This window comes from Hippoglossus stenolepis, chromosome 7 (assembly GCF_022539355.2).
Source record: "Hippoglossus stenolepis isolate QCI-W04-F060 chromosome 7, HSTE1.2, whole genome shotgun sequence".
Classification (NCBI taxonomy): domain Eukaryota; kingdom Metazoa; phylum Chordata; class Actinopteri; order Pleuronectiformes; family Pleuronectidae; genus Hippoglossus; species Hippoglossus stenolepis.
The window spans coordinates 9,558,948-9,571,163 of record NC_061489.1 but is presented as its reverse complement, the minus strand read 5'-3'; the positions used below and the strand labels follow the sequence as shown (position 1 = coordinate 9,571,163).

The 12,216-nt window shown below is 43.3% G+C and overlaps 2 protein-coding genes across 2 annotated transcripts; one reads left to right on the top strand and one right to left on the bottom strand.

Annotated features, from left to right (window-relative positions):
* The first annotated feature begins 76 nt into the window (after positions 1 to 76).
* On the top strand, positions 77 to 8,799 carry hmmr (hyaluronan-mediated motility receptor (RHAMM)). The gene is made up of 20 exons (XM_035162313.2): positions 77 to 240; positions 496 to 594; positions 707 to 792; positions 897 to 974; positions 1,094 to 1,282; positions 1,397 to 1,483; positions 1,610 to 1,721; positions 1,802 to 1,867; positions 2,618 to 2,691; positions 2,783 to 2,853; positions 2,937 to 3,304; positions 3,407 to 3,555; positions 3,648 to 3,883; positions 5,135 to 5,251; positions 5,369 to 5,560; positions 5,646 to 6,359; positions 6,775 to 6,847; positions 7,690 to 7,866; positions 8,069 to 8,228; positions 8,365 to 8,799. The coding sequence occupies exons 1-20, from the start codon at positions 195 to 197 to the stop codon at positions 8,379 to 8,381; spliced, it is 3,111 nt and encodes a 1,036-aa protein (XP_035018204.2). The 5' UTR covers positions 77 to 194; the 3' UTR covers positions 8,382 to 8,799.
* A 70-nt stretch (positions 8,800 to 8,869) lies between these two features.
* Positions 8,870 to 11,794, bottom strand: LOC118112388 (insulin). Its single transcript, XM_035161660.2, has 3 exons — positions 11,461 to 11,794; positions 10,024 to 10,224; positions 8,870 to 9,308 (listed from the first exon to the last, which is right to left on the bottom strand). Exons 2-3 carry the CDS (start codon positions 10,211 to 10,213, stop codon positions 9,163 to 9,165), a joined length of 336 nt encoding a protein of 111 aa, XP_035017551.1. The 5' UTR covers positions 10,214 to 10,224; positions 11,461 to 11,794; the 3' UTR covers positions 8,870 to 9,162.
* Between the last annotated feature and the right edge of the window lie 422 nt (positions 11,795 to 12,216).

The following is a 12,216-nucleotide window of genomic DNA, read 5'->3' as shown; positions in this document are numbered from 1 at the left end:
TACTACGAGATGACGTAGTTGGAGGCGGGACGGCGTCACAAGAGACAGAATCCTGGACGCCTATTGGCCACACGCACGTAAACGTACGTAGGACGTTATTTTGAAATTTCAGCGGCGAAGCGTCTGTTGGGAGTGACAGACGAGGAATTGTCCGTTTATTTCAAACTTGCATTAAAACACACACGGGCTTTAACATGTCTTTTTCCAGAGCCCCGTTGAAGAGGTTCAACGAGCACGTAGGTAAGTACCGTCAAGAAACTAGCAGCTAGTAGCATGTTGGCTAACTATCCTCCGTCAGGAGAAGTAGCTCATGTTAGCTGCTGTTACTGTTACTACAGCTGCTAACCTTACAGACTGATATCCTCATCGTTACCTCAGTGAAAGACCTACACAAATAACAAGCTAACTTTGGTTAGATATGTCAAAGAAGCAGGAAGTGACATTGGTGTTTGTTTGACGCTAACTCGACTAACATTGTGCTTGTTGTGGCCGAAGGTTGTGCTCCTGCGCCGGGGTCCTATGAGATTAAACCCGGGGACTTGAAGGGAGCTGCGTCTTTCGAGAAATCGGATCGGTTCAGACCTCTAAAGGCGGGTGGGTACATCTAATGAGCACAATTCAACAAGTGAAGAAAAACTGAATGAACACAGTATCATCTGACCCACAATGCTCTGCTCCCTTGTGTTTTCATTGTTCGTGTCTGCAGTCCCTGGGGCTCTCCTGCCACCGCCTTCGCCTTCCAGAAGTCACCTGCTGTCCCCTTTTCGCAGGACTATGTCGGTGGATGGTCTTGTAAGTTTACTGTAACTTCCACGTATAGTAACACCACTCATTTATCACTCATGCTGATGCTTCTGTTATGAAATCATCCATCTTTACGTCTTGTCAAATCTCAGTCTGAAGCGTCAAGTGTGAAGAAAGAGAAGAACGGCTTCTCCTTGGAGCGGAAACAGCAGAAGCTCCTGGAGAAAGAGGTGCATTTCATCCTCCTGTGTTTATTGGTTACTATTATTGATATGTGGCGTATGAACGATGACTGGTCCCTGCCAGATCAGCAGATGTTTACACTGTCGAACCCTTTGCATCCTCACAGATCAGGTCCCTGATTCAGCAGCGAGGCGAGCAGGACCGCAGGCTGCTGGCCCTGGAGGACGACCTTAAGAAGGTGGAGGCCAAGCTGCTGGCCATGGTCAGGGAGAAGACGGGCCTCTCTGCCAGTGTTACTACGCTCGAAAGACAGCGAGCTGAGCTCAAGAAAATCAATGAGTTTCTAAAGAACAAGGTTATTTTTTGGGGGATCGAATGTATTCAGAAATCCCGTCTGGGGTTCTAAAATAATTTCTAGTATTTCTCAACAGTGTCCCACAAAAACTGTGACCAAGTACATGTTTTTTAGGTTTCTGCTGATACTACAAAAAAAACAATGAATTCACTAACAATGGATTTGATGGAGGCCAGGAACACTCTGGATGTGAAAAGCGAGGTATGCCTTGTGTTCCTGTTCTCCCTTCATTATTCAGCAAAATACTGAATTCATTATTTATTCACACGTAAATATTAATCTGCTTTGCTCTGAGCTGATGTAAACTGTATCTGTTTGTGTTTCCAGGAGCTAAGTGTCCTGCAGATTAACACTAAGGGTCAACTGATGGTGCTGGAAACTGACCTGTCAGCTGTCAGGGCTACTGTTACAGCTCTAAAGGACAGAAACAAAGACCTGGGTAAGAATCGTGTACACATAGTTCTACCAGAGAGACAAATGGGTAGATTTACTAATTAAGGCTTCTTTTTTTTTTTATAGAGGATCTCCATCATGTAACAAAAGTCCTAAATGAAGAGCTGGAGACTGAGAATGCTAGGTTACATGGTGAGTTCTGTTGGTATGTTTTCCTTTGACACTATTCAAATTGACCAATCATGGTAAAAAAAAAAACATACTCCAATTTATTTAGATTAGTTGCCAGATTTCTCTGCAAGTATCCCTCACATAAAGTTGCACATATGTCCCTAGTACTGTCCTTGATGTACAAAGAGTAAAAGCCATTGTCAGGCATGAACACCAGAGAATGTCTGCAGAATTAGGTCCGGACTTTATCTGAAGTTTGCTTTTCACACGCGAACAACACAGCGGAAGATTCTCTGCTCAGGCGTGTTCACACCAACACATGAGTCTCCGGAGTGGCTCAGGTGAGGGGTGGTGCCGCAGACAGAGGACGTAATGTATCAATTTCGCTGCGGAGATCATGTGTTTTTGTTGACAGCCCATCAACACTGGCAACATCAAAGCTCTCTTGACATCTTTGTCTGTGTCTTCTATGTGTATGAAACTGCTTTTTCAACACAAGCCATTTGTATTCTTATTTGGTGTCCGCTCACTTGCAGTGAATCTCCTTCTGTATTCTCATATCGGGTCTTTCGGACATTTTCGTTTTTTTTTTTATTAGAAGGCTTGGACATTTGCGTTCTCACATACAGCCCCTCTGGAGAATGTCCAGAGGTTATCTGGAGTTCAGTGCATGTCTGAAAGGAGCAATAAAGGTTACAGTAAACATAATTCTTGCTTGTGTTTTGGGGATTGCTTGCTTATTACTACCCACAATTCGGTGTTGTTTTCCAGCTGTGATACGGGAGTTGAGGGAGGAGGTCCGAGTCTTGCAGGGATACCTGGATGCGGCAAATGACCAGATCCAGGTTTTTTTTTTTTTAAAGCCTATATGAGCAAATCATCCCAAAGTGGACAATTATTGTGAATTACACCGTTTATCTGTTTGTGTGCTTATAGGATCTTCGCTTGATACTTAAAGAAAAGACACAGGAGAACACTGTCGCAGGTTCTCATCTGGAGGAAGTAAAGTAAGCAAATACCTAATGGTTTCTCCAAGCAAGTTAGATCCCAACTGTGCATCATGACACACTTATTTGTCACTTCTCCACAGGCAACTAGAAACCAAACTGGAGCAGCGTGCAACTGAGCTTGAAACCACTCAGGATATGCTGAGACATAAAGAGGAGGAGGCCCGGGTATTCCAGCAAGAGCTGCAGGCGTCAAAGGATGCTTTATGGGAGGTGGAGAAGAGACTGGAGAACCAGGAGCAGGAGCTCAAGTCTGCGCAAAATTCAGTGGGCGACATGGAGGAGCAAATGAATCTGGCCAACCAAGAAGTTCACGACTCTCAAGCAACAGTTCGGCAGCAGGAGGCAGAGCTCGCCAGACTGAGGGAGGTGCTCAGACGGACGGAGAAGGAGCTGGATGAGAGAGTGGCTCATCTTGAACAGCGGTGTCTCTACTCGGAGGAAGAGAGAAGTGTGTTCACCTAGATCCCATTACTGTGTTAATTTTAATTGCCAAAATGAATTTACAGTCATGTGGTGTATGTATTGTATGAATTTTGTTGTTTCATTTTAGGCAAGACTCAGGAGGAGGGGCTGAGGAGGGTGCAGGAGTTAAAGACGGAGCTCAACTTGCTACAGGAGGTTAAACGAGATGAGAAAAAGAGACAAATTCAGCTTCTGCAGGAACATGATGCTCTAACTGAGGAACTGACAAAAGAAAAGGTTACACATACAGTTTCTCTTCTGTGGCAAATTGATTTTAAATTAGTGCCCTGACACTAAATCTGTAACTTACTCTTACCTGTTTTCCACAGGCACTTGTAGACTCGCTGTCTGTGCTGGTGGAGCAGGAGCGGGAGGAGTCGGAGGAGCGGTTGAGACAGTTGAAGGACGAGATGGAGGAGGTGCTGGGAGAGCTTGCTATCTTGGAGGAGCAGGAGCAGAGTAGGCAGGAGGTGGCGGAGAAAAGTCAGGAGGCCCTCCAGAAGCAGCAGGACAAAAACAGTGAGCTGGAGAGACAACTGAGTGATACTAGGGCACTGCAGGAGAGGTGAGCACCGAAAGGGCAAGTGCACTGATAACTGTTCACAGAAAAGAAACGGTGAAGGTGAAACTTTGTCCTCCAAATAGCTTCAGCTCAGGAATCCAGGTGGAGTTTGAAATGCATACTTGTAGAAAAGATGTCTTGCGCACTCCACCTACAATACAATATTTCTTTTTGGTTTTGTTGTGACTGCCTATGTTTCTATTTTGAGTCTTGAGCAGCTGGGAAACCGTCCCAGTATACACAAAGTTTAATGTAGAGAAAAATAATTGACAGGTTGGCAGTCCATCATAGGTTTGACACAGTCTATTTCTGTGTCTGAGCAATTTAAAGTTTGCAAGTCACCTCACTACCTCGTCTTTGGAATAAGAGGGGAACCAGGGTACATGGAGGGGAACGTGTTTTGGGGGGTTATTAGAGAGCGAAGTACAGAACGACGGAGACTGGTGGAGAGAAAAAATAGCAGGCTTGACACTCTACAAATCTCTTGTGTCAAATTTGTACCGAGTTTGGCAGACGTATGATGTGCAGCTGCAACTAACTGATTTCATAACAGAATTTGTGAGTTTATTTGACAAGAGGTTCCCAGGCCTTTTTTGTCAGTCAAACCCACACAGCCCTGTCAGACGAGCTCAAACAATTTCTCTTCACTGATATCACCATCATGCTGCATACATGTTGCTGAAAATTGATTATTTAACACTACTAATTATAAGGGGATGTCAATAGATTCTGGTAAAGTTTGCAATTGTTTTACAACCATCTGCAGTGGCAGGAGCTGCCAGTATCTACTATTTAACCATAACTGTGAACTAACCATTTCAGCTGTTAAGCCATTAGTTTTAGCTCAGTATGTCATTTCTTGGTTTGTTTTTTTTATATTTAGCTTTACTTATTTTTTGCCTTCAATCATTTTTAATACATTTTAGCTAATTGAAACCATTTATCCGATAATTTTAACGATCTCTTCTGCTTGCTTGCTAATGCTTTTATCCAACACTCACTCCCAGTTGATGACTACAGATTCGAGTTTATGTGTAATCATATTTAATTATATTAAGATGAAGCCAAAACCCTGTTTAGAAATCTGTTTTTTAAAATGATTTAAATCATTCATTCAATCATTTTCTCTCAATCAGCTATTAGAAAATTTAATAAAAAGGAAGAAGAATGATGACATGTGTTGCCTCTATGACACTGGGTGTTAAAATCACAGACCTACTTTTAACACATCAAACGTTTGCTTGCCAATTTCAGTAAGAGCTACGATGTGGCAGCTTTGAAAGAGGAGCATTTAGCTGCAATGCGACAACTCCAGGAAGCGCACACAAACTCACTGAGCAAGATGGGAGACATTGTCACAGAGCTTGAAAGGTGAGCGCTCGAGTCCAGTGTCAGTCTTTGTGGAACATCAGTGGGATTTGTGTTGGCATTTAGCTTAAGATTCTGTCAGTGTGTACGTTTTCTCAGAGCGCTTGTCTTACTTTTCAGCACCAAAATTGCTCTGAGGGAAGAAGAGGAGAGACAGAAGGAACTAGAAGAGGAGGTGGAGAGAGTGACCCAGAAGATGAAGGAGGAGATGGACAAAGTGGTTAAAGAGAAGGAAGAGGAGATCAAGAGAGTGAAGGAGGGGCTGGAGGAGAGACAGTTAGTTGAAGAAAATGCCAGGGTGGAGAGTGCAAGGTAAGCTTTAAATTCACTTTCAGCCTGGGTTGGAATAAGTGTCACTTTTCCACCTTTTAAGTTTCTTTTTCCCTTGACTGGATAGAATGTTGCTGGAGGTGCAGACTCAGCTGGCACAGAAAGCTGAGGCGATAAAGGCCATGGAGACGAACCATATAGACCTGATCAGTCAGCTGCAGCAGGAGCTACAGCTGCAGACAAAGGAGAGAGAAGAAGCTCTGGGGCAGCTCGAGGAACAGAGAGGTCAGAGTGTTACTCGGCTCCAAAATGAGAAGGGAAAGGCACAGAGACTACTTGAGGAGGTCAGCCTGGCAAAAGAGGAAATAATGGAACAGCTCCAACAAGAAAGAGAAGAGGGAGCTAAAACTCAGACAGCCCTTCAGGAGAATATGGGAGCACTGGAGGTTGAAAGGAAAGACCACCAGCAGGTCAGGTCAGAAGTGCTCAGACTACAGGCAGAGCTAGAGAGAGCAGACAAGGAAGAGAAGAGTCTTCTGTCTCAAGTTCAGCTCAAAGAGCAGTCCAGGCTCGTTCTTGAAAATCAACTAAACGTGGCAGAGCAGGACAGAAATCGGCTTCAGTCTCGCCTAGATGATGTCAAACAAGAGTACGTGAGCTCCCAGACCCAATTATATGTTATGGAGGCCCTGCGGTGCGAGCTGGAAGAACAGCGACAAGACAGACGGGCTCTGCAGGAGCAGGTGGAATTACTTTCTCAGGAGAAGGTTACACTGCAGTGGGAGATGGAGGAGCAGCGACAGGAACTACAAAGAAAAATAACTGAAGTGCAAGAGAAGAGGTATGTGTGTGTGTGTTACCTCTTTAACTCCTGGCATTAAAAATGTTTTGAGTGGTTGGGTTGAGCTTGACCATGTGAAAGAACAGGTGTAAATGCACCCAAGATGCATTGTGGACAGATTTACAATCTGATTGGCCAAACCACCTCTAGAGCTGGTTAAAGACGCCATGTGACCACATTGAACACGGGTTTTCCATGCATCTGTAAATACAATAACTATGAGGGTGGAAATAATTTGATCTCATTGTGGACACTGGAGACCCTTTTAAAGATCATTTTAAATCTAAAAATCATATCCAGATATAATGCGGATACGAAACACATTTTAATGCCAGGTGCAAATGGAGTCTGTTTTCATCTTTATTTGTTTATTTATTATTTGCTGATTTAAACTCTTCATTCCTTTTCTCCGAAGCTCCCCGAGATCAGAGACAGAGCACTGGAAGAAACAATACGAAGGGCTGTTTGCAAAAGTCAGGCCCTTCCAGGTCAGTCATTTCCACATCAATTAAGTAACATGTGAAATCTCTTTACAGAAAAACAAGTGTAATGTGAAAGCATAGTGATGAAAACCTAAATCCATTCCACTTACCTATAAGGAGCTTTTTGGTGTCTTTCAGCTCATGTTTTTCATTTGACCAGACACAATTTCACTGTTTTGAATCAGACTCACTTCTCTCCAGCTCCAGCACAGTTCACATAAAACAAACTGATAAACGCACTGTGCAATATAATATAAGCTCAGCACAGAACAGACAAACAAATTTGGCACTAAGCTGTTGAACGTGGTGAAGAGCAATGACTGTAAATAAAGAAGGACGACATCTCCCCTTTCCACAGTAAATACAAAAATATATCCATAATGTCCTGGATTTCGGGTGCAGCCATCTTGTTCTGGTGACAACATTTTGGAAGCATTTGGAATCCACGCAGTAGTGATTATGGTGTGGAGTCACAGTTATTGGGGTCCTGCTGATACACCCGCCCAGCCCATGGCAATCTCAGCTACCAATCATGACATCTTACCCTGTTTCTATAGCATCATATAACCAATTGAAAACAAACTTGTAAAAAGGGAAAACTAGAACAAACTAAGATAAGAGCTACCTGAAATACAGTCACTGTATTTTTTTTCCAGATATGTTGGGGTCTAGCATTTGTAGCCATTTGTCAGGTGACCTGAACTTCAACTCCAAACACCTTTTTTTTTATAGCAGTGTTATGTTCACAGGTTGTTGCACTGCCCCCAAGTGGTCAAAACAATAAATGCGTGCAAGTTTAACCAAAATTACTGACAAAGTTAAAAACCATGATGTTGATGTGCCCTCAGGAGCAGCTCAACGCATTTGCAGCAGAGCGAAATGCACTGCTCAATGAGAACGGGGTAAACCAGGAGGAGTTGAACAAATTGTCTGACGCGTACGCTCGCCTGCTGGGCCACCAGAACCAGAAGCAGAAGATCAAACATGTGACGAAGCTGAAAGATGAGAACATATCCCTTCAAAAGGTAAAACACGGGATATGGGAGCAGCATTATCACACACACACACACACACACACACACACACACACACACACACACACACACACACACACACACACACACACACACACACACACACACACACACACACACACACTCAGCTTAAGCACATGTACTTTATCCCCCTTCTTCCTGACTGTGTGTGTATACATGTGTTTCTACATAGGAGGTGTCTAAGCTCCGCTCCCAGGTGTGCCGGCAGAAGAGTGATCTGGAGCAGCTGAAGTCAAAGCTGCCCGGTGCTCCTGGCAGGTTTGATCCCTGCAAAGCTTTCCAACACGACAAGGAGAACAGGCATACTGAAGCCAATGAACCTCTTAAAGAAGGTAAGCGGCACGCTGACCTCTCATTGCAATTCCCTGAACCTTTGGCCATATGACAAGTAGCAGACTAAACAGTTCAGTATCATTTTTATTCATGCTCTTCATCTTATTTCGCCTAATTCTCTGTTTGTTTTGTCAGGGAATCATTCTGCGTAATGGAGCTCAAGAACTGGGAACTAATTGTCTGACAAGTTTTATTTTCTAAGGTTTGGACTTTTGAATACTTAACCAACCTCCTAACGAGTGTTATCTGCATTCCCACATGTCGATGCATTACAGCCTTTTGTACTCAGTTTGTTACATAATGAGCCTGAGGATTTATCCGTTTAGATTCTAAAAAGGAATGTGAGTATGGGAGCAGTGTGTGAAAATAATGAGGACATAGATGAAGTCTGTAGTGCTTAGAAAAAGCATTGTTGGCATAAAATTGTAATATGCATTTTGGAATTTTATCTTTTTATCTCTTTTTTTAGAAATCTTATAGCAACAGAACTAATAACCACTTGATGTGGAGTAGCTCTTTATTAACCTTTCTTGTTTGTAAATAAAGACAGATTTTAATACTCTTCTTAAACAAAGTGTTTCTGAGATTTATTCACTTCCCAAATATAGGAAAAAAAATGGTGTACAAAGCCTTGGTTGCTTGGGTCTTCTTGGCCATGTCCGTCCTCGGCCAGTAGAGTGCACTCTAGGACTGCAGCCGCAGGTTGTGGCACAACAGAGGGCTATGACAGCCCATCTATCACCCACTCTATATACCAGCTACAAGCCCACAATTCACATCTTTGCAAAGAAGAGCCTTGGGTTATGGGTCATGAAGCTTTATTTCCTTCATTTGATAAGACATAGCCAGCAAGTATTGGGCCAGAAATTGACTTCAGGACTTTTTTCTTTTTTTTTTACAAGCTATGAATGTTGCTCATCGTGGAGTGGCGAGTCAGTTGCAGTAGCCTTCAAGGTGGTGAATGCTGCATGGCTTATGGCAGCATTGCTCCACGATGCCTCTCTTCACCTTGGGCTCAATGCGACCAGACAGAGTCCTCCGCGGCTGGTGCTCTTGTCTGGCTCTTTTTGACAGGAACCCTTTGAAGTGGAGAAAGTTTGCAGTTAGCTGTGTGTTAAATCGTGCTGCTGCTTCACAAACCCCTCCGATTCCTCAAACTACCATTCAGACTGTTCACGCTTTAATGGAGACTTAATGACTATGTCATCTGATCTCCACAATCCGTTTAGTCTTGTTGGTATCCATTTCAAGAGGAGATATGACGGAGCTCCAACAGAGACATGTCATAACTTACACCTTGGAAGTTAACTTCAAAACATCAAAGGAGTGTTTGAGGCACAAGATCCAAATAATGCATTTTGGGAATAACTTTCACTGGGGATTTCACAAGATTTGTGTTTATTGGATTTGTCACATCATAGACGTTGAAAGCAACAATGAGAAACCACAAGTCTGGCTTTACCACTGAATTCAAAAGAGGCCGCAGTGAGGCTTTGCACACTAATGATGGTCTGTACAAATACATAGTTTTAGTTCAGTAAAGTTTCCAGCATCCTGTCCCTCTACATTTTCCTCCAGCTAGCATCCAAATTGGCGTTCTTATTAGACGGAGAGACTGAACTTTGAACATGGTGCACAGAGACCGCGAAGACACAAAGCCAGCCTGAAGTCTCGGGGGGGGAATGTCGTGCTGTTCTTTTCTAAACTTCAACCATCAAGGGGACAATTACAACTTCTTTCTCAAAAGTCAAACAAAAAGAGTCACCACTGTTCCCAGAGTTAACACAAGCTTACCGAGCAGATGTTCCAGATCCCGCTTGTAGAGTCGGTTTGGACTGAAGAAAAACCCCCGTTCCCCACACACAAAGTAGAGGGCGTCCACCAGGTGGGAGCCACACAGGTGCTGGGCGGGGGCTGGTGACACCCCGTGGGAGTAGAGCACAAGCAGCAGCATCAAGGACACCGCACATGGTACCCTGGCCATAGGACAGAGACCTATAGGGCAGAGCACAAATAAGGAAAGTTCACACATGAAATGGCACTTATTTATATAAATATTTATATTTGTTTCAAAGACCAGAGTTGTGCCGAATCCATCTATTAATAGTGATTTCCTCGGGGCCTGCTGGTTGAGGGGTGAAGTGATGTTTAAATTTGATCCGATCTTTCTTGATGACACTCAAGCATAACAAGACCCCTATATTTCTGGATATAGACGTTTGACGGTGTTCGCTATGATATTCCACCACATAGCTCCAGGCCTTGAGAGTATAATAGCACAAAGACAACACTGACGGCACGCAGCAATTCCCCAACTCAAAATAAGGGCTTTGAAGTGAGCTGAAAACTGAATAATTTATTCTTTCATTGGAAATCAAAGGCCAGGATGAAAAACTGCGGTGAAACAAGGTCTGTAGAAAAGTCACTGGATGGTATCTGACTCGAACTCTAAATCTTGTGAAGCTGTGCGAGTCTGAGCAGGTAAAAAAGAAAGTACTAATAAGAACAGGGATGAGTTCTGAAATGCTCCTTGACCTATATGTGTTCATCAAGCCAGGCTTCAATGGGACGATGTGGTAATTATACTTCTTCATTGTTCGGCCGACCCCCAAAAAGTCTGTTATCTATGATGCCGGGCTCTTATAGCTTCATATCTACAAACAGCATTTTAGGATCAACCATCCCAGGTTATATTTCATGCTACTTCACATGGACTACTTCTACTTCTGCTTCACTTCTATCTCCTGCTGACCTTATTTTTAAGGACAGTCCCCAGCTCGCTGTCCAGCTTAGCAGTTAGCGCTCTAAAGTGGGAATGATCTGTCCAAGATTTGAGTATTGTTATTAGTGAAATCCTGTGTCTGATGGACATTCTGCTGGATTTGAAGTTCAGCCCTTGTTTCAAGGGGACAAATATATGTAGCAGTCATTTAGAAGCTATATAGACCTTTAGTGGACATCTTATAGTGTTCTGCAGATTATTGGATTGAAAATGAATCATTTTAACAGTGTCTTTAACAATATACCTGTGCCAGGCATTACAACATTGGCAGAGCGCTCTATCTGGCCCGCCACTCCTCTATCCCTCTTGGGCGCATTCCCGGCTTCTTGGCACAGTCGATTGGTTGAATTAAAGAACCCCACTTGTGCTACTCTTTACTTTCACCCGGGTTATTGTACATAAATTAAAAAAAGTAGAAATCTCGAGGCAAAGGAGAGAAACTTGCTTACCTGGGTTAGAGGCCTTGGTGCAGCAGAGCAGCTTGTAGCCACTAATGAAAAGGGCCTACAGGACTACACCGGTACAGAGAACATCTCCACTTGGCCACCTTTCCCCTTTATAACTCCCCACGTCCACCTGGCCTTTGTTGGTCTCAGCGGAAAAAGCCATGGTCCTCTCAGTAACACACTGACCCGTGAGCACGCTGATCTGCTCGTGAGTGGCACTAAGTCAGTTAACCGAGTGCATACCAACTGCAGAGTTGGGATAAAGTTGAGAAGGCACCCAGAGTGATACCCATTTCAACCCCCTGCTGTTGGTGTCCTGACTGTCACCGATGACAGGCTGACCGACAAACACCATATGCCACCTACTGATCACATAGCGTAGATTAGCGGCTTATTAGTGACCACTAGTGGTCTGTTTAAGATTGAGCTTTGTGCACGAGTAATGCTCATTAAAACATTAGCCTGTCTGTCTATCCCTTCACCTCTACACATGAGAGAAAAAAGCCGGTTTACAAAATACTATAATAAATCATGCACTTTAAAATGGATATGATATTTATTTTTTAATTATTGAGTGAAAGGCCATTAGTACAGTGTAAAGAAACTACAAAAAGTGTTATGTGTTGGTCATCATGTGGTTATATGTCAGTTATGTTCTCAAATTGAATTGTCATGTGATCAAATCAGCTGTGTTGCCCTGAAATAAGGCTGTTTTCACTATAGCATTATTATTCACTTTAAACTAAAATAATATGTGAT

What these genes read in the sequence shown, in the direction of transcription:
- hmmr (XM_035162313.2), top strand. Translation starts at nt 195, where the DNA reads ATGTCTTTTTCCAGAGCCCCGTTGAAGAGGTTCAACGAGCACGTAG. An exon ending in CTATGTCGGTGGATGGTCTT is followed by an intron (nt 793 to 896) that starts GTAAGTTTACTG and finishes GTCAAATCTCAG; the next exon opens with TCTGAAGCGTCAAGTGTGAA. An exon ending in ACTGAAGTGCAAGAGAAGAG is followed by an intron (nt 6,360 to 6,774) that starts GTATGTGTGTGT and finishes TTTTCTCCGAAG; the next exon opens with CTCCCCGAGATCAGAGACAG.
- LOC118112388 (XM_035161660.2), bottom strand. Translation starts at nt 10,213, where the DNA reads ATGGCCAGGGTACCATGTGCGGTGTCCTTGATGCTGCTGCTTGTGCTC. An exon ending in GGATCTGGAACATCTGCTCG is followed by an intron (nt 9,309 to 10,023) that starts GTAAGCTTGTGT and finishes TCCACTTCAAAG; the next exon opens with GGTTCCTGTCAAAAAGAGCC.